The 24,046-nt window shown below is 37.8% G+C and overlaps 1 protein-coding gene across 3 annotated transcripts in view; it reads right to left on the reverse strand.

Annotated features, from left to right (window-relative positions):
* Positions 1–24,046, reverse strand: part of LOC149073484 (uncharacterized) — a 90,730-nt gene that overhangs the window by 34,869 nt on the left and 31,815 nt on the right. For 2 of the 3 annotated variants that reach the window (XM_089246486.1, XM_089246484.1), the window contains exons 2-3: positions 3,178–3,706; positions 208–698 (exon numbers count right to left, since the gene is read on the reverse strand). In XM_089246486.1, the coding sequence (XP_089102612.1) occupies positions 208–698; positions 3,178–3,605 (919 nt within the window). In that variant the 5' untranslated portion in view covers positions 3,606–3,706. Of the gene's footprint in view, positions 1–207; positions 699–3,177; positions 3,707–12,618; positions 12,964–24,046 lie in introns of those variants that run through there. The other variant, XM_089246485.1, reaches the window with a different exon arrangement.

Genomic DNA, 24,046 nt, shown 5'->3' on the forward strand with positions numbered 1-24,046 from the left:
ATTTCTCAAAACTATATAATGTAATATGTAATTGGATTATCAGATATGAAAATTCTGTGCATACACGTGTATAATGCTTTACGAGTGTTTTTCGCTCTAATTTTGAATCAAGTGATATCTAAAAAATAAAATAAATTAGAAGGACAAAAGCAAATAAAAATGTTTTGATAGATTAGTGAATGTATCCAGTGTAATTTTTAACCTCACCTGTAAGATCTAGTTTCTGTATACTAGTGCATCTCGCCATTATTTCTCCAATGCCGCAGTTAGTCACTAAGCAACATCCTCGGATTTCTAGTGTTCTAAGCTCTGGACATCGCCTAGCGATAGTGATAAGGCCTTTGTCAGTTAGTTTGCAACAGCCATTAAGAGAAATCCTATCGACTGTAAGACACACAGTGGGTGAATCTCTGCACAGCAGACGGAATAATGTCTTCAGTCCCTTATCCATGTTGATTTTGTCGCTTCCAAGGCATATGGTGCTCCACAATTGTGGTTCCCACGCTAGGAAATACCACCGACGGCAAACCCGAGCACATACACATAAGTGATTGCTCGATAAGTAAGAGAATATCTTCAGTATTAAATCATCCGGCAAACAGTCGAAGTAGGACGTCCGATGTGGTCTCTTCCCTTTGAATACCCTATTTAAAGAGTTTGTTTCGATCACTCCTGAGGAACCGTTTAGATTGGAACACCTATAGAAAAAATGGAAATGTATTATAATTAGAGAGAAATGTTTTTAAGTTAAATAGATTAAATGCACGTAACACCCAAAAATACGAATTATAGATAATACAGTAAAAGTAAAAATACTATAAAAGAAATCAAAAATACGTTATCTCCATCAAAAAATTTATATTATTCCCATCGATATCAAAGTGATCTAAACTATTTCGCAATTACTAAGGAATGGTGAAATTTTGTGTCATTACTTAATAGCGGCACACGAGGAAATACATGCGTAATCCCTAATAGGGTTCAGTTAAAAAATTGTATTATTGGCACAGGCGGGGAGCGGAGGGGGACATTCGTCCCCCCTCCCGTTCACGATATACATCCTCGGTGATTTACCCTCGCCCCGTTTGAGGAATCTGTATCCACTTATGTATAGAGCATAATGGAATCATCAGAGAAAGTGTAACTTTTGTCGTGAATGGCAACAGATCTTAGTCTTGGTAATGAGTTGGCTTCCACATGCTCTCCACAACACTGTCCAGAAGCGCGTCTGCACAAAACTTTCAAAATTTTTCCAACTCTCGCGATGCAGTTATTGGGTGTTGCCTATTGTGGATGGTGTTTTTTTGTGTGCTAACATCTAACCAGACCATTACAGGCATTTTCAATGAATTGAAGTCCAGGAAATATAGAGGCTGTGTCATATGGATATGAATGATATCCTCACTTTCCAATACACCAATCACGTCATTTCTTCCATGTGGCAGAGCACTGCCTTGAATTTTCAGAGAAAATTAAGGCCTATTACTTCACGGAAAAAATGAATAATCCCTTTTATGGCGCAATATCTCACTGTTCTTAACCAATTGCTAAGCAGAAATGAAATTTCTGATTCCCCCAGTTCTCTTAGGTTACCTACTTAACCGCACACCAACTCCGGTCATATATCGCCATACGGCAATTTCTAACCAGTGGAGTTGGCTGGGAAATGAAGGCTCCATCCATCGGTGGTCGCCCCAGACTCGGTAGGTAAAGAACGTGCTTCTGACGTTCTGCCCGGATTCGAACCCATGGACCTTGATGGTAACCTCACTGCGCCACTCGGGCAGTGCCGTCTTAAGGCATGGGCCCGGGGGCCTCACAAAAATGGGATCTGGTTGAGATTTTCGAAAATTTGCCTCGTAGGGCCTCAGAAAAATCATTTGGCCCGGGGGCCCATAATGCTCTTAAGACAGCCCTACACTCGGGAACGCCTCTCTTAGGTTACCTCGTACCACACAAGGCAAAGCCTGTTTAATGTGGACCACCAAGTTAATAAAACTATAAAAACTCAAAAAACGTTGTACAGTGAAACCTGTACGAGACGGAACGTCAACGGACTCAAATAATATTCAGTTTTAGACAGATTTCCGTTTTATAAAAGGTGCAAATCAAAGCACTAATCATTGAACGGACTATATTTTGATTCCGTTTAAGACAGGTTTCCGTCTCATACAGTGTCCGTCTTAGACAGGTTTCACTGTACATTAAAAAAAAATGATTATGGTGCATAATCGAGAGTCCTAGACAGTTCCACTGACATGAAACGCAACAGACTCTGTTGAACATTTCAGAAACTTGCTAGTAAAAGCTTGCGCTTTTCTGAAGTGAATTGAAATAAATGACGTTATAGAAAAAACCTGACGGCACTCTCTTATGTATAGGCCTATTTCTAATAAGATTGTTGCTTGAAAAGTTATAAATGTCTATAAGAAAAATTTTCAAAGACACGTGACAATCAAAGTGGAGGGGAGAAATAGGGATACACCAAAAGAAACACGCTATCTTGTAACATTATCCTCTGACCTCGTACTGAAGAAATCACATCTTGTGGAATCAGAAACATCTTGAAAAATGGCAAGTGTGTCAGAACGGCAACAAAAAAAAAAAACCTGACATTCATGTATCGAGTTGTAGTTTGAAATAACTTTTGTCACGTCGAAATCCCGTTCGAAAATGAGTATAAAGGAAAAGAGTTGAATTTTTGAAAGACGTTATCTAGAAAATCTTTTGACAGGGAACAAGACGTACATTCAGAACTAATGCGGACGACCAAAGTTCAAGTTTCACGAAACTAAAAGAAAATTTGCCCATAAAGGAATATGATATATCAGTAATATATATATATATATATATTTATTTATTTATATATTAAAATCTCTTGAAGATTTTCAAACTAAACAATCAAATTTAGTATGATGTAGATGCAGCATAAAATGTTCATCGTTACTGTAGAAAAAACTGCGGTAAATGAATTGTTGATTCTTTGATATTGGTGAAATTTCTCTATACAATGCTATATCATTTTTGAATATAATAATCCTGTTATTTCCTGCAGCCTTCATTTGATACTAGAAATGATGTTTCGTATTATTTACAGACAAACACACAGCAATGCTTACGGTGTAAAATTTACATTAGCAAAAAAAATTTACATTTGATCAGATATTATTTGCTTACCGAGACGACAATACAGACGACGCACGAGAACTAGGGCACGTCAACGGACATGGTGCTCTTGCAACGGTGAGGGGATGTGGCACGGGCGGCGTTCCACAGTCTGATGACCTGTGGTATGCTGATGGCACGTGGCTCCAATGGAAAGGTGTCGAGGAGCAGCTTCTATCTTCGTACAACCTCCGTGAAACTTTCGGAGTATGAGTTGGTGTCGGCGTGATTCCATCTCGTGTTAGTAACGTATGGTAACCCAAATCATGGCCGGGAGAAGCTCGACCAGCGAGTCCGTATTTCGAAAGGGAATCATACTTGTGCTTCGGCAAGGAACCTCCATAGTCGACCATATGTTTGGACGTCGACGACAATGAAAATGTATCGCTTACTTCCGTGGTTGACTCACCACTTCTGCTTTCGTTGAAATAGAATTCCATGTCATCAATGATAACTAGTAATTACTGATACATTCACATGAATAACATGGTGACTTATTACTTCTGCTGCTGTGAAGTTTCATCTGGGTTGTGATGATCACCTGAAAGATATCAAAATAAGAAAGATTTGATCAGTTTTCAATAGCGTTTATTGATGAGAGGAAACACCGTTTTTACCATTAATCAGTAATTTCATGAAATACGGTTTCTATGAAGCTAACTAGAAAATATTCATGTAGCAAATGAAATCCAATCATATACCTTCAACTAAAGAATGAAAATGTCATTAATTGTGGGAAAAATTCTTGAAAATGTTATCACTATCCCTTGTTTTCTCAACTTGATACAATGGTTGGCAATTGCTAAGGAACAAATTATTTTTTGCCTTGCTGCGAGACTCAGCAAGCACGCAGATCCGGAAAGCATTGGATAAGATTCTGTTCTCCAAATTTTTATAATCTAGCATGAAAGAAAGCGAATTAGCAACTGCTACGGATTCAAAAAGTCAAATCATTATTTCCGTTTATGAATATTTTTCTGCCGAGACTTCTAAACGGTCTTTTGGAAAACATACCAAACAATGCAGAACGTGTATTGAAGTTCGAGGAAGCAAACTCCTTACTAAGCCAGCAAGATCTGTAATCCTTCATTGCGCAATCTGTGCCATTTCAGTTGCATAAAGACGGTGGGGGTCTTCTTTTTCTGGAAGTCATGTACAGGGTGTCCAGCACCAGGTTTACAAACTTCTAGGAAGGGTAAGGTGTACTCAGATGACTTGGAATCGCATAGCAATGCATTGTCGGAAATGCTTTCCTGGCTTTTACGGGAAAAAAACGCACCTTTTGGAATAAATTGGAAAAATTGAATGAATTTGGTGAGACAATAATTTTCATCTTATTTGGTATAATAATGGAAACCCGCTGGTGCCTGGCGCTGGGAGGCCCACCAGCGTGAGAACTTCTTTTGTTGCTCCTGGAGGATACCCGCTGTTGCCTGGCGCTTGGTGGCCCATCAGCGTGAGAATTTCTATATCCTTCTAGAGGAAACCCGCTGGTGCCTGGCGCTAGGAACGCCCGCCAGCGTGAGAATTTCTATATTTTTCTTGAGGATACCCGCTGGTGCCTGGCACTAGGAGGCCCACCAGCGTGAGAATTTCTTTGGCTCTCAGGGAATACCCGCTGGTGCCTGGCGCTAAGGCCACCAGCGTGAGAATTAAAGCTTTCCAAATTCTCTGTTGTACATTTTTGATTTTGAATATTTGCCATGCTACTGTTAAGACAATGTTCCACCGAGGATTGTTGTCGCGAGACATTGATCTAAAGCATGGATACGTTAATATATATATATATATATACATATATATATATATATTTTTTTTTTTTTGGATATGGTGGTCGGGTTGCGCTATGGCGGCCGCAGCGTTTTCGGTGTGAGAGGCGGGAGCGTTGTGGGAGATTGGGAGGGACGTCTGGCTCTCGGAAAGGCTCTGATGTGGAGGCTCATTTTTCCGCTATAGCTCACCCAATTAGGTAAAAGGCAGAAAATCACTTCATTGTGGTAGGCCTGAGCTATAGTCGGTTTCAGATAAAGATAAAGGCTTTTACGGAAGCGGAAGTTCCGGGAGTTTGGTGCATTGGACGGCTCGATTACTGGATCTATCATGCTTTGATTACTTCTGAAAAAACACTGTTGTATGACAGCGCTGAAAAACTGGTTGCATGCATTGCAGGGAAGTTCTACACACATGCACGGAATCTTCCAGAATGTTCAGAATTCCATGCGCCGCAGATCGTCGGCGCAGAGTTCGGCATAACAGCTCGTGGGTGACACTTTAAACACCTTTTAGGCCTCTGTTACTTTTCTTGATGTACATTTAGTATTAAAATGCATATTCATTTACGTGGTATCCTTTCGGTTCTCGTGTGTTCTGTGTACGCTACCCCGAATCAGGAAAGCACTTTGACCATGCATTGCTGAGTAATTCCTGGTCTAGATGTATCCTACCCCTCCTAAAAGTTTGCAAACCTTGTACCCACCATAATTATAGCACATAACCTCGCTCTTCCTCAGCAGATGTCAAGTTCATATTGCTCTAGGCACAAATGAGTACACATATTGACTCTTTCGGGTCAAACAATATGGGAAATTCTGGATTCCACCATGTTCCCCAAAAATATCAACATGTCGAGACGCTGGAATAGTACATCGTGTATTGACAGAAGAACAGTGGAATTCCTATTTGGAAATAGTGTTAATGTCTTATAGGACATTGAAAAGCTCCTATTATATAAAAGAGAAAATACAAATCAACCCTCCCCTCCTCACATCACAAGGAAACTGGTCAAAAACGAAAGGTTATCACACCATAATTTCTAGGTGTGTTCCAGGTTAGTATATTATCATTATCGACTTTGCCGAAATAAAAAGGAACTTCTTAAAGATGAAGAGGACGGTACTTGGAGGGCCGGTCGGGTATTTGATTGAGGTAAAGATGGAGCGGTGGCCATCGAATTGAGCATCTGGACGTGTATTACAGAAATATGAGGCGGGTTTATATATGTATAAGGATTCCTTTCTTTCTTTCTTTCCTTTCTTAAAAGCAATAATTATACATGTTGGGGCACTACGTCGCTTAAATTTCGGGGCTACTTCCACCGATCGATCATTGGAAGAATTTCCAGATTGGAAATCGTTTTGCTTCAATTTCTATTTTTTTTTTCCACACGATGTCATACTTTCTTTTCTTACTTGTTTTGATGTCTTCTCGGGTGAAGAGTAAGAAAAACGATGGGGGAAAAAAATGAAGAAACATCTGAACCCCGCACAAATGTTGAGCTGAATTTTAATGAGGAAACGCCGTTTTTTGTTATTTTTCTACCCATTGCCTATCTATTTCCTTACTGTTAATTCAAGGAATTGACCAACTATTTATATTCATCTATCTGGCTTCACTGTTTTTTGCTGTTTTTTTTATACTTCAGTGTTTCTCAACCCTTTTCAGCCCGTGGCCCCCTTTGCAGCATTTTTTTTCCTTGCCTGTCTTATCCAGGGCATTCCCCCCCCCTCCCATCCAAAAGCGAGACCCTTTCTACTTCTCGAATTAAATTTAATCGAAACCAAATTTATAACGAACAAATTATTTTAAAATAAGATTGATCTCTGGAACACTGGGCCAGGCACGGTTCCAGAAAGGGTGGAGGATCCCCTTTAAGAGCTGAATTATATGGGGGAAAATAGATCTGTGTAAAATACAACGAACGATTTAACGCACCTACAAAATAAATCGCCCCCCCCCCCCGACTGATTACCCTGGTTCAGTAAGTTTTCTTCTTGTGGAGATTATATATTCATGGCCGTCTCAATATCATGGGTCCCCGGACAAAGTAATGTTTTGGGGCTGGAGAAGTAAGAGCTTACATATTTACATACGTACTTACATTGGAAAATCATAGTACCAGATCTCATCGTGTAGGCCCCCTTTGAATACGAGGCCCTGGATCATAACCACAGGGTCCTCACGGATTGAGATGGCTCTGGTTCTATGGGCGGCTCTGATGGATTCTGAAAGTAGTCGCACTTTTTCCCTACCAATATTTCACTGGAAAGCTTTATTTCCAGTTAGTATAAATAGTTAGAACTATATATTCCCAATAAATAGTTCACTATTTGTCTATGATTTCTTTACAGCTCTCTGTGGTCCCGATTCTTGCCCGATTCTCCCCCGGCCACTTGCCGTGACTCCCCTTTCATTTGATTTTCACCCGTGGCCCCCATACAATATCCCAAGACCACAAGGGACCATATGGTCCCAGGTTCAGAACTACTGTTTTACTCGACTTGAAGCGTGAATAATTATTTTCTCAAAATCTTACACTTTGATTCAAGAACGTTTGTTGAATCTTATACTGGTATGAATGGATATTTTTTTCTAGTTTCGTATCCCGGAGACACCATTGCTTTTATCCTTTTTGCAAGTTTGTTCATCCTAACGTATACCACACCGAATTTGAAAGAAATATGTGACGAATGTATGGTCTTCGTATGTGCGAGAATTCAGAAGAAAACGGAGATTTTTACGTTTAAAATGAATCCCAAAGTGATGGAATAAGAACTGATGAGTGAATTGTGGAAGTTCAATAAACTGCTTAGTTTCCAGAGATAATAAGATTTTTATCAGGAAGCTAACAGTAATCTCTTTTTGACAATCTGAAACTTTGAAAATCTCTTCAAAAATCTGAAATTTTGAAAATCTCTTCAAAAATCTGAAATTTTGAAAATCTCTTCAAAAATCTGAAATTTTGAAAATCTCTTCAAAAATCTGAAATTTTGAAAATCTCTTTTTGACAATCTGAAATTTTGAAAATCTCTTCGAAAATCTGAAATTTTGAAAATCTCTTTTTGACAATCTGAAATTTTGAAAATCTCTTCGAAAATCTGAAAATCGCTTGTTTAATTAGTGGTGGGTACGATTGATACATTTCCAGAATGCATGCAACACACACACCTTTCATTTCTCACATATTCCAAATTCAATAAACTTAAACCTCCAGAATGTATAGATATAGAAAATATTTCATTCCCGAGCACATATTTGAGCATAAGTTCAAATGGTCGCTGTTAGAGAAAAAAATTGAAATAAAACAGTTGGGAACCGAATTGTGACCACTATGAACTAGAAAAAAATGAAGAAAATGATTATTCGTGTCCAGCGACTTTAGACGAAATCGTGATCACCAGCTGAGAATCGTGAATAACAAAACTAGTCACGTTTTTAAATCAAGTAAACCAAACCTAACAGGACTTCGTGTATCAGAAAAGCAGTCACACAAGCCGTTGGGGTTTTTTTCGGAGGTTATTTGAGGTATTAGGTCTCAGAAACTGTTGTAAATGACAGTAAGTAGGTATACCAGCAGGATGATTCTCTCGTGTTTTGGAGACGTTCTATGACGCATATATAAGGCCAAAACTGAATAATAATCTAGATAGATTCCCCGTAATATATTGTAATTTATGATGTTTTTAAATCATGTAATTGATTTTCTATTACAGAACTCACCATATATACGGATATTATAGAAGGAAATGAAACGTTTAGGGCGACTTAGATCGCTAATCTTGCGATCGGCGCCGAAATTATGCCGGCATAGATATTTTATACGAAACTATCAATCAGCTCATCGATGACAATCAACAGAAGCGGATAAAATGCCATCCGAGACTGCAATGGTCACTACAGGAAAAGAATTTCAGGCATGAGAGATGACAAGGGAGTGGCGATGAAATAAACAACTTTATCTCTTGTCTTCTTTGGTATTTCTTTGAAGGCGCCAACCTTGTGTGATCATTGACTTCAGCCTCCGCAAATCACTGAGTCATGAACTAATACAATGTGGGTCATGGCTTCTTCGCATATCAGACGGAATCTGATTCCTTCATTGATCCAGGCGTCTCCGTTATTACGGAGATTATCAAATAAGCTTTTATTTTTATTAAAAATCTCCAGAAAAGCTTGAGCGTTCGAATCCGTTTCGAATAGAATTATGAACATTTTTTTTTATAAGAACCTGTCTTTCATATATAGGGTGATTCATTACTCTTAACGTAAATTTTAAGGAATGATTATACTAATAATGATTATACTAAAAATAAAGAACATTTTTTTTTTGTGTAGCAATGTAGAGGCAGATGTGACGTTCTTTTTCTATTGACGAAAACACAGAAACTGCTATAGAAATGAAACAAATCCTTTTTATAAGGGTGCGACCATTATAATAATACGACCATCAACAAAAGTGCTATACACCCATGGTGCTTTCTATCTGATTCACATAGATTTTCAAATTTCGAAAACGCTAGATCAGTTACAGCCGTGACTAAAACTTTTGCGAGAGTTCTTGTATTCATACAGTAGGTGCCGGAACCTGGGGGCTGAGGATATTTGAGTCTCATCCAATAAATTTTGTGAGGGGGGCTGAGTTTCCCTCCCCCTACCCACTGTAATAATTCATGAATATGCAGTGCAACGCTCCATTCCAACTGCCGCGTACGGGACGAATGGCGATTTTCAGCCCCTAAATGTTTTTTTCATGTCAGCATCTCTGCTTTTATTTTGTGTCTGAACGCGTCCGTAACAAAAAATGTTGTTTTAGTGTGTGTATTGTATATCATCTCTATATAAAGTATGTCCCTTCGAATCCAGAATTACTGTATATATAACGATCTTCGTGCGACAATGTTTGAAAAAAAACAGGGGTTTTCCTACATTTTTCAGGTCACGAGCAACGTTTTCGTCCATCATCAAAAGAAGAGCACCCATAAAGCAACTCTAAAATGTACTCAAGCTCAAATCAGCATAATACTAATCCTTGAATGAGGAGTTTGAGTATCCGTAATAAATCGCGAGGACGAAATACGGACACTAACATCCGTCACTCTTGGGTTGAAGATGCCCGATTTGAAATAAAAAACGGATTAAAAACGACAGTCTCTGAATAAAGTTCATAAACGAATCAATATATTGAATTGATTCCATCTTACGTATCAATAAAATTTGTCAACTAAAACTGTCGTAGCTGAAGTTTGAGACAGACTAAGATTTAAAAAAAAGTGCCAAATTCACTTTTTGTTTATTTAAAAGTACAGGTGTCCCTCACTTTACGCGAAATAATCACGTAAAGTGAGTTGAATTTAAAATGGGAAAATATAGAAACAGAGGGGAATTTATTTAGAAGTTAAAGAATAAACTTGGCTCTCTCTAGAGAGCAGCAAAATAAATTTTTGTCAATGACTTAAAAATTCAAACTTGTAGATGAATCTCACACTTTACGTATGTGAATGAATTTAATTAAAATTTCTACTTCTGACTGTTATCAATTGGTGGGCTGGCTCTGCTGAGTGTGGATCTTTCTTGAAGAGCTGGATGGCAGCTGATAACTTTTTAATGAAATAGTGGATATTCAGCTGAAAAATTGCATTCTTCGTCTATTTAAAAACTGTTGTAGCAAGTCAGAGAATCCCGAATATATCCCTTGCATATATGACAATTCTAGTCTTATTCCGATTCATTCATTTTCTTCGATTAAACTTCTGATGGCATTGCCAACGTGTTCACCAAAAGATACTCATTAGAGTGAGCTCTGGTGAGTTGGATTCGAGAGTTTCATGCACACTTGTATCATTCTCTCTCTCATCCACATCATCAAATAAAATCAATTTTGTTATTTTAACCAAGTCATAGCTTCAATTTGCAAGCGCATTTTCAAAATTAAAATCAAACTCCAGGCTAAATTTTGCCGGTAGCAATTTCTTACATTAATTTTCAAAATCGCGTTAGAGTGAAAATACGTAAAGTGAGATCGTTTGAAGCAAGGGATGTCTGTATTGGGTTAAGTAAGACACTAAAATGTATGCCTTGACCCGGCAAGTAAGTATGCTTTTGTTTCTAGTAGTGGGCTTGGGAAAAGATAGAATCATCTGATACGGTGATGTCCCGATTCATCCACTTGCTAAGATAGTGCCGTTTCATCCTCAGGTGATAAATACCAGTTCAGTTTCATCTACTCCATCCTCCTCCCAGTCGCATGCTAACATCTTAAAAATGAAGTACAGAGTGAATTCAATATTTTTTGAGTCAAGAACACCGGTGCATGCCCATCATTAGAAGAGGAGCACCTATGTTTAGGGTGCTCAACCTTTTTTAGAATATGGGTCACTTCATTGGTTTAAGAAAGTGTCGCAAGCCAGTTAAGAGCTCTGTAACTGTGCCGCGGGTCACTTGAGTCATGTAGAAATGTGGCGTGCCGCTTGAGTGATGTAGAGCTGTTTCGCGGGCCGCTCAAGTGTGCTGCAACTGTACCTCAGGTCATTCAAATCATCTGTAAATACGCCGCGAATCACTTGAGTGATTGTAATATGTGAACACCTAGTTAATTTTTACAAAAGTAGGTTTGAGGTCGCGAGGTTCCACAGGAAATAAATATTCCACAGGAATATCTAAATTTGAAAATATGAAGTGCTCTATTCTTGGGCTTGGAGGGAGTAAGTAGACCATAAAGAAAAGATAGGATAAGAAGGATAGGCTACACTTTTTATCAAACTGAGGATGAAACGCATATATGCCAACCTTGGAACCAAGCCTCTCCGTAGTGGTAATGCTCATCACCAGGTTTCCTTCGACTTTAAAAAAAATTGTGAATCTGACATTATATATATCAACTAGCAGTAATACTTGGTACTGCCCGGGTTTCTTCATATATTGGGAACATTAAAAAAGTGGCAAACCATTGTTTGGGGACCAAGGTAACAAAAGTAAATATTCCAAAAGTCATTGTTGTTGGACAGTTTTTCTACCCTATCAAGCATTTGCCCAACTATGACGAACTTTTAAAGTAGCCCATCGTTTAAGTTGGAGCTTATTTGATATACATACAAAATTCGGAGAAGATTGGTTATTTAATAGTAGATTTGTATAGAAAACATTTACACAGACAGTCAATTTTATATGTATAGATGTCAATTTTTTTGTTTTATAACGCCATCTGTGAGTGAACTTTGAAGTTTTATTTATCTCACAAAGAACTCTCTAGGCCATGATAAGTTATCTTAGTGCAAACTGAACCTTTTTATGTCAATTGGGTGATTTGTTATTAATTTGATATTTATTCTTTCGAAATACGGTCTTTGCGTGACGTCATTTTGTACTCGATAGGATATTGTAATAATGTAATTCAAAGAAATCTTTGAACAAAAGGAGTTTAAAAAAACAGATTTCCGTAGTTTTCCCGATTCGCCGTAGTTCCGTATTTTATGGTGGAAATCCATAGAAACTACGAAAATTCCGTAGTAGTTGCCACGTATTATAATAAGTAACTATTCTGACTTGAGGCTGAATCGGGAAAGAATGAAAAGGTACCCAGCCATCTGTTACTAAATTGAAAAACAAATCATAAAAAACAATATATTTCCGCATTATCGTCACTCAAATTCACAGTTAAAAAAAAAAAAAAAGACTCACCCATTCATGAGCACAGCTGTGATGTATTCCAGAAATTACAACATTTAATAAAATGCCGACAATCTTTTCAACAATATCAAACCCCCGTCGGACGACTCACTCTATCGTTGCGATACGTTCCAATACGTGCCAATACAGGCAATATCAACCGACAATAATAAAACTGTCTCCGGAGTTTATTAATTATTTTTTCAAACCGTAAAGATGAGAAACTCGCCTTCGAATTAACATGACATTCTACATACGTTTCAGGACACGACAAGTAGCAATCAAAGAACACAACACAAGTTTTTCCTCCTCCACGGACATATTTTCCAAGGCCCTTTGAATACCGCTGTCGAATGGTCAAGGTCTGTCATCAACAAACTTTTATCCGGAATCGCATTTTGTATTATACGTATAGAAGTGGGTCACGCATACGTAACAAAAGTCCGGTGTAACAAAGTGGTAAAGAAACAACGAATAACAGCCAAAACAAAACTAAAAACCACCATTGGCTCCAGAAACACTGGCGCCGACCGAATCAGTAAAATCTGTGCTAGTTTTACACCCTCGTCAGATATTACCCTCATTATTAGTACCAAAAAAAATAAAATGAAAGGCATATTATGATTTACGAAAAAAAAATAATGTTATATATTATGTTAATTGATAGCCGCTGTGCATTCTTCAGGCACGTTGTCTGGGATTTCGGGTAAGGCTTGATATCTTAAATGTTGACATGAAATTGCCGCCGTGTCTAAGAATTACCGACATAATGAAACTTCCATTCTGGCCTTTCACTTGCTGTTTACATGACCTCGATGTGTAATTACACTACTCTGTGTTCGTTTTCTCTTCCTTAACTGTTAATTTCATTTGAATAGATACGTAAAAGAATGACGAGCGGGGGGAAAAAAAAATGCACAAATTACAAGAAAATGGCATTTATCATAATTGTCAGTTTACGGGTGGAGTTTGTTTTGTGATTATAATGTTGGAGAACGTTGCTTTTTGATTGCGTTTCGACACTGACACTAAACCGAAAGCACGTTTTGTATAGGACTTATTCCACGTGGTCAAGTTAAAAATTGAACACTTTCAAATTAATTTTTCTCACAAAATCCAGTAGTCAAATTTTTGGTCAAGGTCGGGATCACAATATAAAAGTTTTACAAAAGTTTTTTTATGAAACGTGAATATACGTTGCAAATTGGCCAATTTCGATCTTTTTTGGCAGTAACATATGTATATATATCTGTTACTGCAAAACCCGAAATTGGCCAGTTCGCGAAGTGGCCAATTTCGCTAAATATTGACGAGGCCAATGTCCGAAATTCGCACATTGGCCGGGCAGTTCGCGAAGCGATCGGTGATCCCTGGCCAAAGTCCGATAACAAAAGACATGATTCGGGATCATCGTGAAATGGGCGTATTTTTTCATGATGATTATGCCCACGTTGGTTATGGCAACCTATCAAACCGCAGTCACGATGCGGTAATCATTATTTCCCTCCAAAATTTGGCAGAAAAACTATACGTTTATATAATTATTAGAGCCCGGAAGTTCAGGTACAAAATGGTCAAAATAGGCAGGCAAAAAGGCACCAAAAAGGCATTTATAATTTTTAGAAGGAAGATAGAATAACTAAAAACTAGGGTCCAAAAACTGGCAGAAAAATCGGTTGCACTTAATCCGTTTATTGTTTTAATTATAGTTTATAATAACTGCATTATTATCCAAGTTAAATTGATTTCAAGCCCAAAATAAAATGTTAGTAGACCCTCAAGATCAGGCCGATTCTAGGGCACCATGACCAGACGCGGAGCCGATCGGGAAAATGATCTGTGGGGCTCCTTCGAGTTTCGAATAATTCTCGTATATTTGTTGTATTATTTGGAATAATCATTATCATTTCTATAGTTGAAAAAACATGACTATCTTGTTCTATTTTTCTAAAAAGTAAAAATAACTTTTTTTTTCATATTACCACGTAGGCGGGACTCCTGCAAGCGCGGGGCCCTGTATGGCCGCATCTGTCACACACCCCTGAGGGAGAGTCAATTTAATCGAATACTAAATATGTATGTTTAATAAATAGTCATGGTGTGTGTTGTTTTCAGTGCATTTATGGCGCAAAAAATAAAATCAAAACAACATGGCCCCCAGAGCCCTATCTGCTCCTACTCCGCCTTGTGTTAGCCATGATGTCAATTCATGACCGCAGTCCAATGCCTGAGTGAGACATGTTATGTGAAGTATGTGGAGAAACAAAAATTTCTAATTTTCCTGTCTTTCTAACACGGGCTGCGTTCATCTGGAACAAATTCATTCACGTCTAATACCACCAGGTCAAAGCGAAGTTAATGCAGTGCAACACCAATCTCTCAGATCACTTCTTTTGTTCTGAATGTGACTGGGGGGCGGGGGGGGGGGGGTTCTGATGACAATTAACACTGAGAGTTGGAAAATTTTAAAAAGACCAATTGTTTTGAAGTTCTGAATGCTCAAAATATCCAAGTTTTACAGATTATGGCTTCTGAAATTCACTAATAAACTTAAAACTACGTTAAAATAGGCACATTTATGGCGCGCAAATTTCAAAAAAGGCATTTTTACCAAAAAAAGTTTGAAAATAGCAAAAAATTAAAATAGGCAATTTATGGCATTTTGCCTAAACTTCGGGCTCTAATAATTATTTTTGTAGTTTTTCTCTTAAATTTCACTTTTTTTTTCTCGCGTCACATGGAGCTAATCCAATACAGCTGCTATATGTAGACATTGACGGTTAAAACAAATGAATTTGGCTCCTACCGGGTCGTCTTACGTCAGCACATCGAGCTTTGGCCAAGGATCTCCGAAATATCTGCCCCAAGTCCGAATCATTTCTGCAATTCGGACTTTGGCCGAAACTCTTGATCAATTCATGAAGTGGCCGGCCCCGTAGTGAATTGGTTGCACTTCGGGTTTTGTCAGTAAAAAAACATATCGATCCCTAAGATATTGATATTCCGATTTCTTTGATACCGTTGGGGGTTGCTATAGCTAACCATAATTATCACAAAAAAATTCGTCGACGCGGCAATGACCTCGAGCCATAGAGATTGATATACAGGGGCCGGAAAAAGCCAAAAATTCGGACAACCCGGCCAGTTTGCGAATTGGCTGATTTGGGACTTTAGCAATAACACATATAAGTCTTGAGCCGGGATTACACTATAAAATTTTCGTAAAAGTGCTTTTATAAAACTTGAAAAATACAACCAATAAACTGATCGGTTGTATTTGCCCGAATGTAACCAATCAGCTTATTGGTTGTATTTTTCAAGTTTTATAAAAGCACTTTTACAGTATAATCTCGGCCTAGCAATACGTATTTTCTGCAAAATACTTTCGCTAATTTACTGGCTTTGCAAAAATTATTCTTTCCACATACACTCAAGCATATGCACATAGTAAACATAATAGTCTTCACTCTCTTTTAAATTTCTACACAGAATCAACGTGTAAAGTCAGTTTTTAGGATGCACAGGTGGCATATATGCCAAAAGTCGGCAATAAATATTTTGATTCTGGTTCTGGACTGCATGTCTTATTTGTCCAGGCGGTTGGTCATCATGGATTTTGTCTAATGGATTGCATATGTTGTTTTATACGATTTTTTTGGTTGTTTCTTACAACGTCTAGAAAAAGTATACAATAATAGAATGTGGAAACCAAATAAATGAAAAGACACATTTGTTATGAACCAGTTAATGATTCAAATGGAAATTAATGAATAAGATTTCTATACTCATAAAAATAATTATAGTTGATATAGTTTCAATAGATTTCAAAATATAGCAATGCAAAACGTTTTACGTGACAACAAATGTATTTATTAACGAGTTTGCATGAAAAAAATGTATCTAATACTAAAAAAAAACGATCTTTAGAAAAATTTCGATTGATAGTAATATACACAGGGCCAGAACTAGAGGGGGCGGGGGGACGGCCCCGGGTGGCAAAAGTTGCGGGGCGGGGGGGGGACGGCCCCAGGTGGCAAAAATTGTGGGAGCGGCAAAAATCCTAGTTACGGCTCTGAATATACATAAAATATACATAAAGGGAATGTTCTAGTACTGGCTGTTTGTCTATAAACTATTCAAGGAGTTTTTATGGTTAAATGTTTCAAAATGTATGGCTAAACATTGAATAAGCATCGAATCATGTTGAAGGATAAGAAAGCGTAAATGAATGAAACAGATTGATGAATAATTCGCAAAGAATGATATTAAATTTAACATAACCAAAGCCAGAGCTCGACAAATCTAAAAAAAATTAGGTGCCAACAAAATTTCCCAGGCACCAAGCATTCTTTCCCGCTGAAAAATATCTGGCCAAAATAGTATATTCTTTTACTTATGCGGGATCCCTTTCCATGCTAGCAGGCACGATGTTCTATTTTCAAATAATTTTGTGCTGTCTTTTCAGTTGCCATACGTAGAAAAAATTAGGCACCAATGTCAATTTCTCAGTCGTCATGGTGAGCTGGCGTCTGGGCCAGGCTCGAGCCCTGCCCAAAGCCCTATTTAGTCAGAATGGTTTCTGTGCTAAATTACCAATATTCACGTCAGTTGAGCTGCACACGTCATCAAAATAAGCAAATGAATGAGGAAATCCACTTTGCAACAAATAATAATAACTTGATCTTCACGTATTCCCAAGGGATCAGCATGATCCGTCCAGGGAATTTGTTAATGTTAGGCTAGTATAGACATCCATGCCCGAACCGGGATTCGAACCCAGACCTGCACAGTGAGAAGCTAGTTCTCTAACCACTCGACTGCCAGGCGGAAAATGTAAATTGAATGGAGAAATCATCTAGAACAAACGTATTTGACATAACCATAAGAAATCGCCTAAAAGAACATAGGTATTTGGAAAGGTTGGAGAAAATAAATGTCTTCTCTCTCTCTCTTATGATGAGATCAAACCAAATGAACACTCACGTTCTTCCTAGCGATTTTTCCTGCTTTTGACCATTCAAAGTTCATTTGTTGTAAAGTAGATTTTCTCATTCATTTGCATATTTTGTTAACGTTTGTGTCTTGCCGTAGTTATTAGTCATGAGCAATTTGTCTGTTGTGGCTGTTGTGTTTCTATTTCTGGTTGTTATATGCCAATTCGAACCTTTGGAAAGAGAAGTTAGTTGTTTCCTTTGGGAATCGACCCCGGATCCGCTTGCATACCGGGCAAGTGCACTAACCTATACACCAGAGACAAAGTTTTCCTTTCCGTATCCCTTTTCAGACCTTGCATGAACAAAAATGTGCGGGTGCTTTCTCTTACTGTAGAAAAAAAAGATTTTTAACCTACACACACAAAGGGAGTTAAGCCCTGATTTAAAGGATTGTGTAAGTTTTGAGTTAGAAATATGGTGGGCTTCCATCAGGGGGCAGCATTTAAAGTTGAACTTTCGGGGATTTTTACGGGGGGGCAGGAAAAAGGACCTCCGAGAATGTGTGATTTATTATATAAAATTTATTGTTAAAATTCTGGAAAAAATTGTATGTGAAGACGAATATACCCTGCCTCATCTTGGCTGAAAAAAATTGAACGACATGAATTATTTCTTCACAAAAAAAAATCGAAAGTTTGAAAAAAAATAACGATTTTCTGACACTTATGTTTTTAATGCCTTTTTTGGAGTATCAAAAATGCAAAAACATTTTGAAAATTCAAAACAAAAATGAATGTCCGGGTCTGAAAGGGTCAAAACACGCATTACTAATGAGATGTGCTCGTAATATCCTTTTCAACGTTTTATTTTCTACGTCGCATTCATAGAAAATACTTTTTTTTCCAGGGCTTACACGTATTTACGTAGAAGAAATTTTGTAATTCTTCGAAATATTGCATTCGTAAAATAACGCCCTCACGGGAAAGGGTAACGAACTACCCCTCGTTTTCTACAATAAACAATCACAGTGAAGTCAAAGGCTCAGTTCGAGACCGTTTCGTCAACGTCAAACATTAGAGCAAATACATAAAAGTGAAAGACGCACACATACACAAAAACTCCATCTACAGGTAAATTAAAAATCTTTGTTTTTACCAACCCCCTTTCTTTCTAGACATCAACAACGTTGCCAATTCATTGCCATTAGCAAAAAAAAAAACAAAAAAACGGTTTTCGAGAGAAACCTACGTATTGTAGATATGTTGGCAGAGTAGAAACTTCTCATCCATCATGGTGTGATGATAGAGTTATTTCCACTAATGCCAGATAAAAAAGAAAATGTTAAAATGAAAAATAACTTGAGTTGGAGGAGGAAAGAAAACAAAAAAATTGTACATCGACATAATACAGCTCCGAACGAATCCTAAGGGGTGTATTTTAGAACACAGCAAGTTTATCCCATATTTTTTTTTTATATCAAACTGCTCCTAACTCTCACATCACTGAAAATTTCAGATTGAGTCTCTGATACGAACTATCAGTCATCGGAGTGAATCATGGCCCGGCCCTTTTCATCAAACGAAGAAGGCACGTGTCTAGTTTATTTCAGTTGTAGAACTCTTTCAACCGGTTTGGACAATATTTTGACTTCAACCAGTTTCGTACAAATTCGATTAACTGGTTTTAGATAGTTGCTTTGATTTTTTTTTTCCGAAAAAAATTTTAATCAAAAACTGCTATGTCTATATATGCTTTTTATCTATTATCCACATACCTATTCAATACACAGACTTCCACAGGATACTTAGAATAGCAAAACAAAATTACTGCAGTGGCTCGGTCAATATTAAGCCTATACAGGTTGGCGGGTATTATATCAAACTGATTTGAATCGGCAACCTTGTCAGGAGTTGAGAGGGGTTGGGAAATTAGTATACCGTATAGACTAGTATGTCTCAAAGTGTGCATCGCTGCGAGTTAGAGATATTGAGATTTGTGGGCCTATTTATGCTTTGAAATTGTAAGTGAAAATATCTACTGAACTATTCTAGGGAGCCTCGAGTGAATCGTGAATTGGGTAAGGGAGCCGCGGGTGACAAAAGTTTGAGAACCATTGCGTAGACGATTGGCTGATGCGTATTGCTTGAAAATCCTTGACTTATATGAAAATGTATAGAATTTTGTAAACAGGATGAGTCATCAGACGTGGAGAAATCTGTTATGGATAACGAAAGCTTAAGCCAGACTCTAAGATGTTTCTGAAGTTTTCGTTCAGAGTAAAACCCTTCAATGTTACGAGATTGTTCCATGGAACTCAAACGTACATTTAAATACAAAATATGGATGTTTTCTTGCATTCTAATGAAAGTTTTACAGCTTTTGATACCGTTAAATCACAGAAGAGCTCTCGCAGAACCCAAGAGATCCACGAAGCATTAGTAGGAGAAATTGCGACGGATAGCCACATTTCGGTAAGCATGCCCTATTGTGGCATGGCATGATACTAAATGTGCCAAGCAAGGTTTTGCCACAATAACTAAAAATTTAATGAAAATGTTCCCTAAAAATTTTATTTCTTTGAAATACGGAAAATTGCCGTATGTACGAGATGTCTATACACCTCAAATGAAAATAATAATTTAAAACCGATTGTTTTTTGGTGATGAAATTGGAGAGTGAGAAAGGAAAGCGTTGGGCACTATTGCTGTGGAATCTAGACCACTCATCTTCAACCTATTACTCGCAAGCAGAGGTGCTGACATGAAGGAAACATTGAGGCGACTGAAAGTTGCTAGTCATTCCGTATACACGGGATTCAGGCCTGTACGCAGGAAGCGAAGGGTTGCGTTGCATTGTATATTCATTAATTATTGGACTGTGTGGGAACCAATGCCTATGTGCTCGCGAGCACCGAAAAACGCTTCCTTAAAACAAGTGAGAATGATTGATACTTGTGACAAGATTTGGATTCGTTAGTTTTTGATCGATACCTCAATTAAGCTGTTGCATTCAAGAATTCGCGCAATGTTGGTATCAGTTTGAGCACGTATGAAAGTTACAATGTAAGTGTTCTTCTTTTGATGCCAAGCATAGACAGTGATCAAGACTTAAAAGAGGTTGAATACTTCTGGTTTTCGAACCTTCTAGTCAGTGTGGAAACCTTGATAGTTACGAGACAGTATCAGAAAAAGATCAAAACAGAGATGAATATTTCTCTAATGTAGATATTTCTATATGAACACCAATTAAAATATTCACGACTTTCGGTTTCACGGACTCCAGAATTTGAAGAACCGCATCATTTGGAAACCTATGAGTTAGACTTTGTTGTCGTAGGGAGTGTTTCCCACATACAAGGGTAGTTTAATGATTGGAATCGATTTCCACAAATCTTAAGAGTAAACCTTCTACATTATCTGAGGCTTTCCATGTATATGTCACAGATTCAGGCTGGTATTACCCAAATGAGCGATATCGCTCCTTGGAAGGCACTGGAATAGACCAAGTGGAGCAGTTACCGATACAATATGGGATCCCAGGTTAGCAAGGGGACGAACACTATTTCTTCTAAGAAAGGGAGCGATAGGACAAATACGTTTTAAGACTGATTTAGATAGCAAACGCATCTGCAACAGCTAACGATTCATGGTGCATTGCGCAATCCCAATTTTCAAAGATGTATGTTTACCAATCATGGGCTCATACTGGGCTGGCAATTTAAACTGTTACATATAATACGTGCCACTCTGTATATAAAAAAGGAATAGAAAATTTCTTAGATTGACTCTGGTCTTTCACTGACTACAAAAAACGTATTCTCTTCATTCTCACACCGCCCATCTTAAGCAAATATGTAGACATATCCTTACCTATAAGGGGATTGAAGGCTTGGACGTTTAATGCCGACACAATGACGTCTCTATGACAATAAATACCAAGAACTACTAACCTTGACGTCAATATGGTCTTTGAAAATCAGACACGGAAAAGATTCTTTCAAGAATAAGATTCTTTATATCACATAAAGATGTGAAAACAAAATAATCATTTCGAAACTTATACTCTCGGATGATGATTTCGTTACGTCGACTGCACGATAAAATCGACAAATAACACAAATTCCGCTCATATACTTACAAAAACTAACCGGTGCCTGATATCTGACTGAAATAGACGACTAGATGCAAACGCTAACACGAAACCTAGACAGTAGATGTCTCAAAGATGATCTTTCCAGACAAGACAGTAAGTAGATGAAAGCCTGATAGTGGATTCGATGTCTGTTTTTCCGTCTCTCTCTCTCTCTCTCCTCACGGCAATCATCTACGGTTGTTGCTTCACCTTCAGCACTTCATGTTTCGTTCACTTGAGGTCTTCCACCGTTTTTTTTTTCCCGAAGGTAGTCAATTTTTCATGATTTTCTTTTTTCCCCTTTTCGCATCATAATCAGTCACACGCATCTACTTAATACACCATAAAAAGCCGAAGAACTCGAATCATATATCTTTACGCAGAAGAATTTCTCAGATGTCATTTCATCTGAAGAGAACATAAGAAAGAAAAATGACAGCCAAGAGTCTTGGAAGATTTACTATTTGAGAAATAATAATAAAACATATAAGTTTTTCACAACGAGAATTGCTGAAGAAAGGAAATAAGAAAGAAAAAACGAAATAACAAATGAGACGAAACCTTCAAAGTTCGTTTCCAAAGGACCGTGGTGTGTCCTGTATTAACGATTCCGTAAGGGTGGTTGGTCGGAAGGATGGCCCACATTGAGGAATATAAATGAACTGCAAGAATCGTATGAGAGAACAGACAACACTGCACACAAAAACCTGAAGTCTAATTTTGTTCAGCCCTCCACCCTTTGAAGATGAATGAAGTTTGGCTGTATGGTATCCTGCTGGGTAGAACTGCTAAGAAAGTATTTTACACCTTTGCAGTTGCTTTTGAGAATATATAGTAACCTTCTCCTACTGTTTTTAGTTTCATTAGTTAAGGGGATGGTCAGACACGATTTCATTTATCTTTGTTTTGGGGTGGCCACGTCTCTATTGTCTGAGATTATAGAAATGGACAGTGGGTGGTCGTTGTGTGCATTCACTCCATAGGTTACTTATTTTTTACTGTATAGTCGGTGGAATGCTAAAATTTAATTATGAAGAGAAGGAATTATCAATTTCCTGGATTACGATATGAATCTACCAACTGTTTAAAACCCATTCATTGCATCTTGATATATGTATAACATAGATATAAATAAAAGAGAATTATCTATTATAACCAAAGAGAAACATGAATGCGTAACAAATGAGTTTTGTAGAATTTCTTTTATTCTTTTAAATTTTTAATAAAACAAGAGTTATAGGAAATTTAAGTTTGATATAAGTTTGTTAAGATTATAAAATACACCTAAACAAAAGCATTTTTGGTCATAGAATTCGTGGTCGAATCGCAATAGCAAACGTGGCAGGGGCTTTTTTTAATGAATGCACAACACCACTTCACAAAAAAACAATATTTTTCCGACGTATTTGCTGTATGATGTGAGCTATCAATCATTCAAGGGTGCACGTTGTTATAATGTGGTAGGCTTCCTCATGGTGCAAATTCTACCACAAGTCATTGTACCGCTTATCACAGCAAGGATCCAGGGACGGCGGGGCGAACATTCCTTCCAAGAGCTGAATAAAGGGGAAAAAATTGCTGTGTCCCGTATTTTACAGGACAATCAAACGAGCCTGCACAATAAATAGCCTCCCAACACATTTCTCTGGATCCGCGCCTGGTTTGTCATTGGCGCAGCATGACCTGGATGGTCCACGCACGAATAAAAACCAAACTTTGGTTTAAAAACAGTTTGGTTTTTATTGGTGCTTATGCATCTTCGGATTGGATTGGAGTTTTGGTTTTGGAGCACCATCAAGGTTATGCTGCGCCAAATAATGACAAGCAATGTCTTGTGGAAAATTTTGCGTTACCCAGGTTGCACCACGAGGAAGCCTGCCACATTATAACCCCCTGCACCCTCGTGTGGTTGATAGCACATATCACATCAAATACGTCGGAAAATATGTTATATTCTTTTGGTTAAATGCTGTTGTGCATTCCCGAAAAACACCCTTTACCGTGTTTGTTATTGCGATTCGACTACACATTCTACGACCGGGCATTAGTTGAAAAAAATACATAAATTTTTACATGCCCCGGCCACATCTGGCGACATATTCGTACATCGGATTTACGAATTGTTCCTAAACTTCTTTCAAATTTTTTAGAAACATTTGAAAAAATTTTGAAGAACCATCTTTGTTTAATAGTTTTGATCTCAGTTGCACCTGTCAGGCTAGAGATGTTCATTAAGAAAGCCACGCTTGGCTTCTTTATTCCTCATGATGTCCCAAGTATCAACCAAACAAAATTAATTGATAGACACAACATGACAACGGTCTCGTTCTTCTGTGTTTCTCAACATTTCTTCAATATTTTATAAACATTTGCAG

The sequence above is a fragment of the Pholcus phalangioides genome, unplaced genomic scaffold (genome assembly GCF_987345545.1).
Source record: "Pholcus phalangioides strain wild (caught in Gottingen) unplaced genomic scaffold, Ppha-v1.0 ptg000017l_1, whole genome shotgun sequence".
Taxonomy (NCBI): Eukaryota; Metazoa; Arthropoda; class Arachnida; order Araneae; family Pholcidae; genus Pholcus; species Pholcus phalangioides.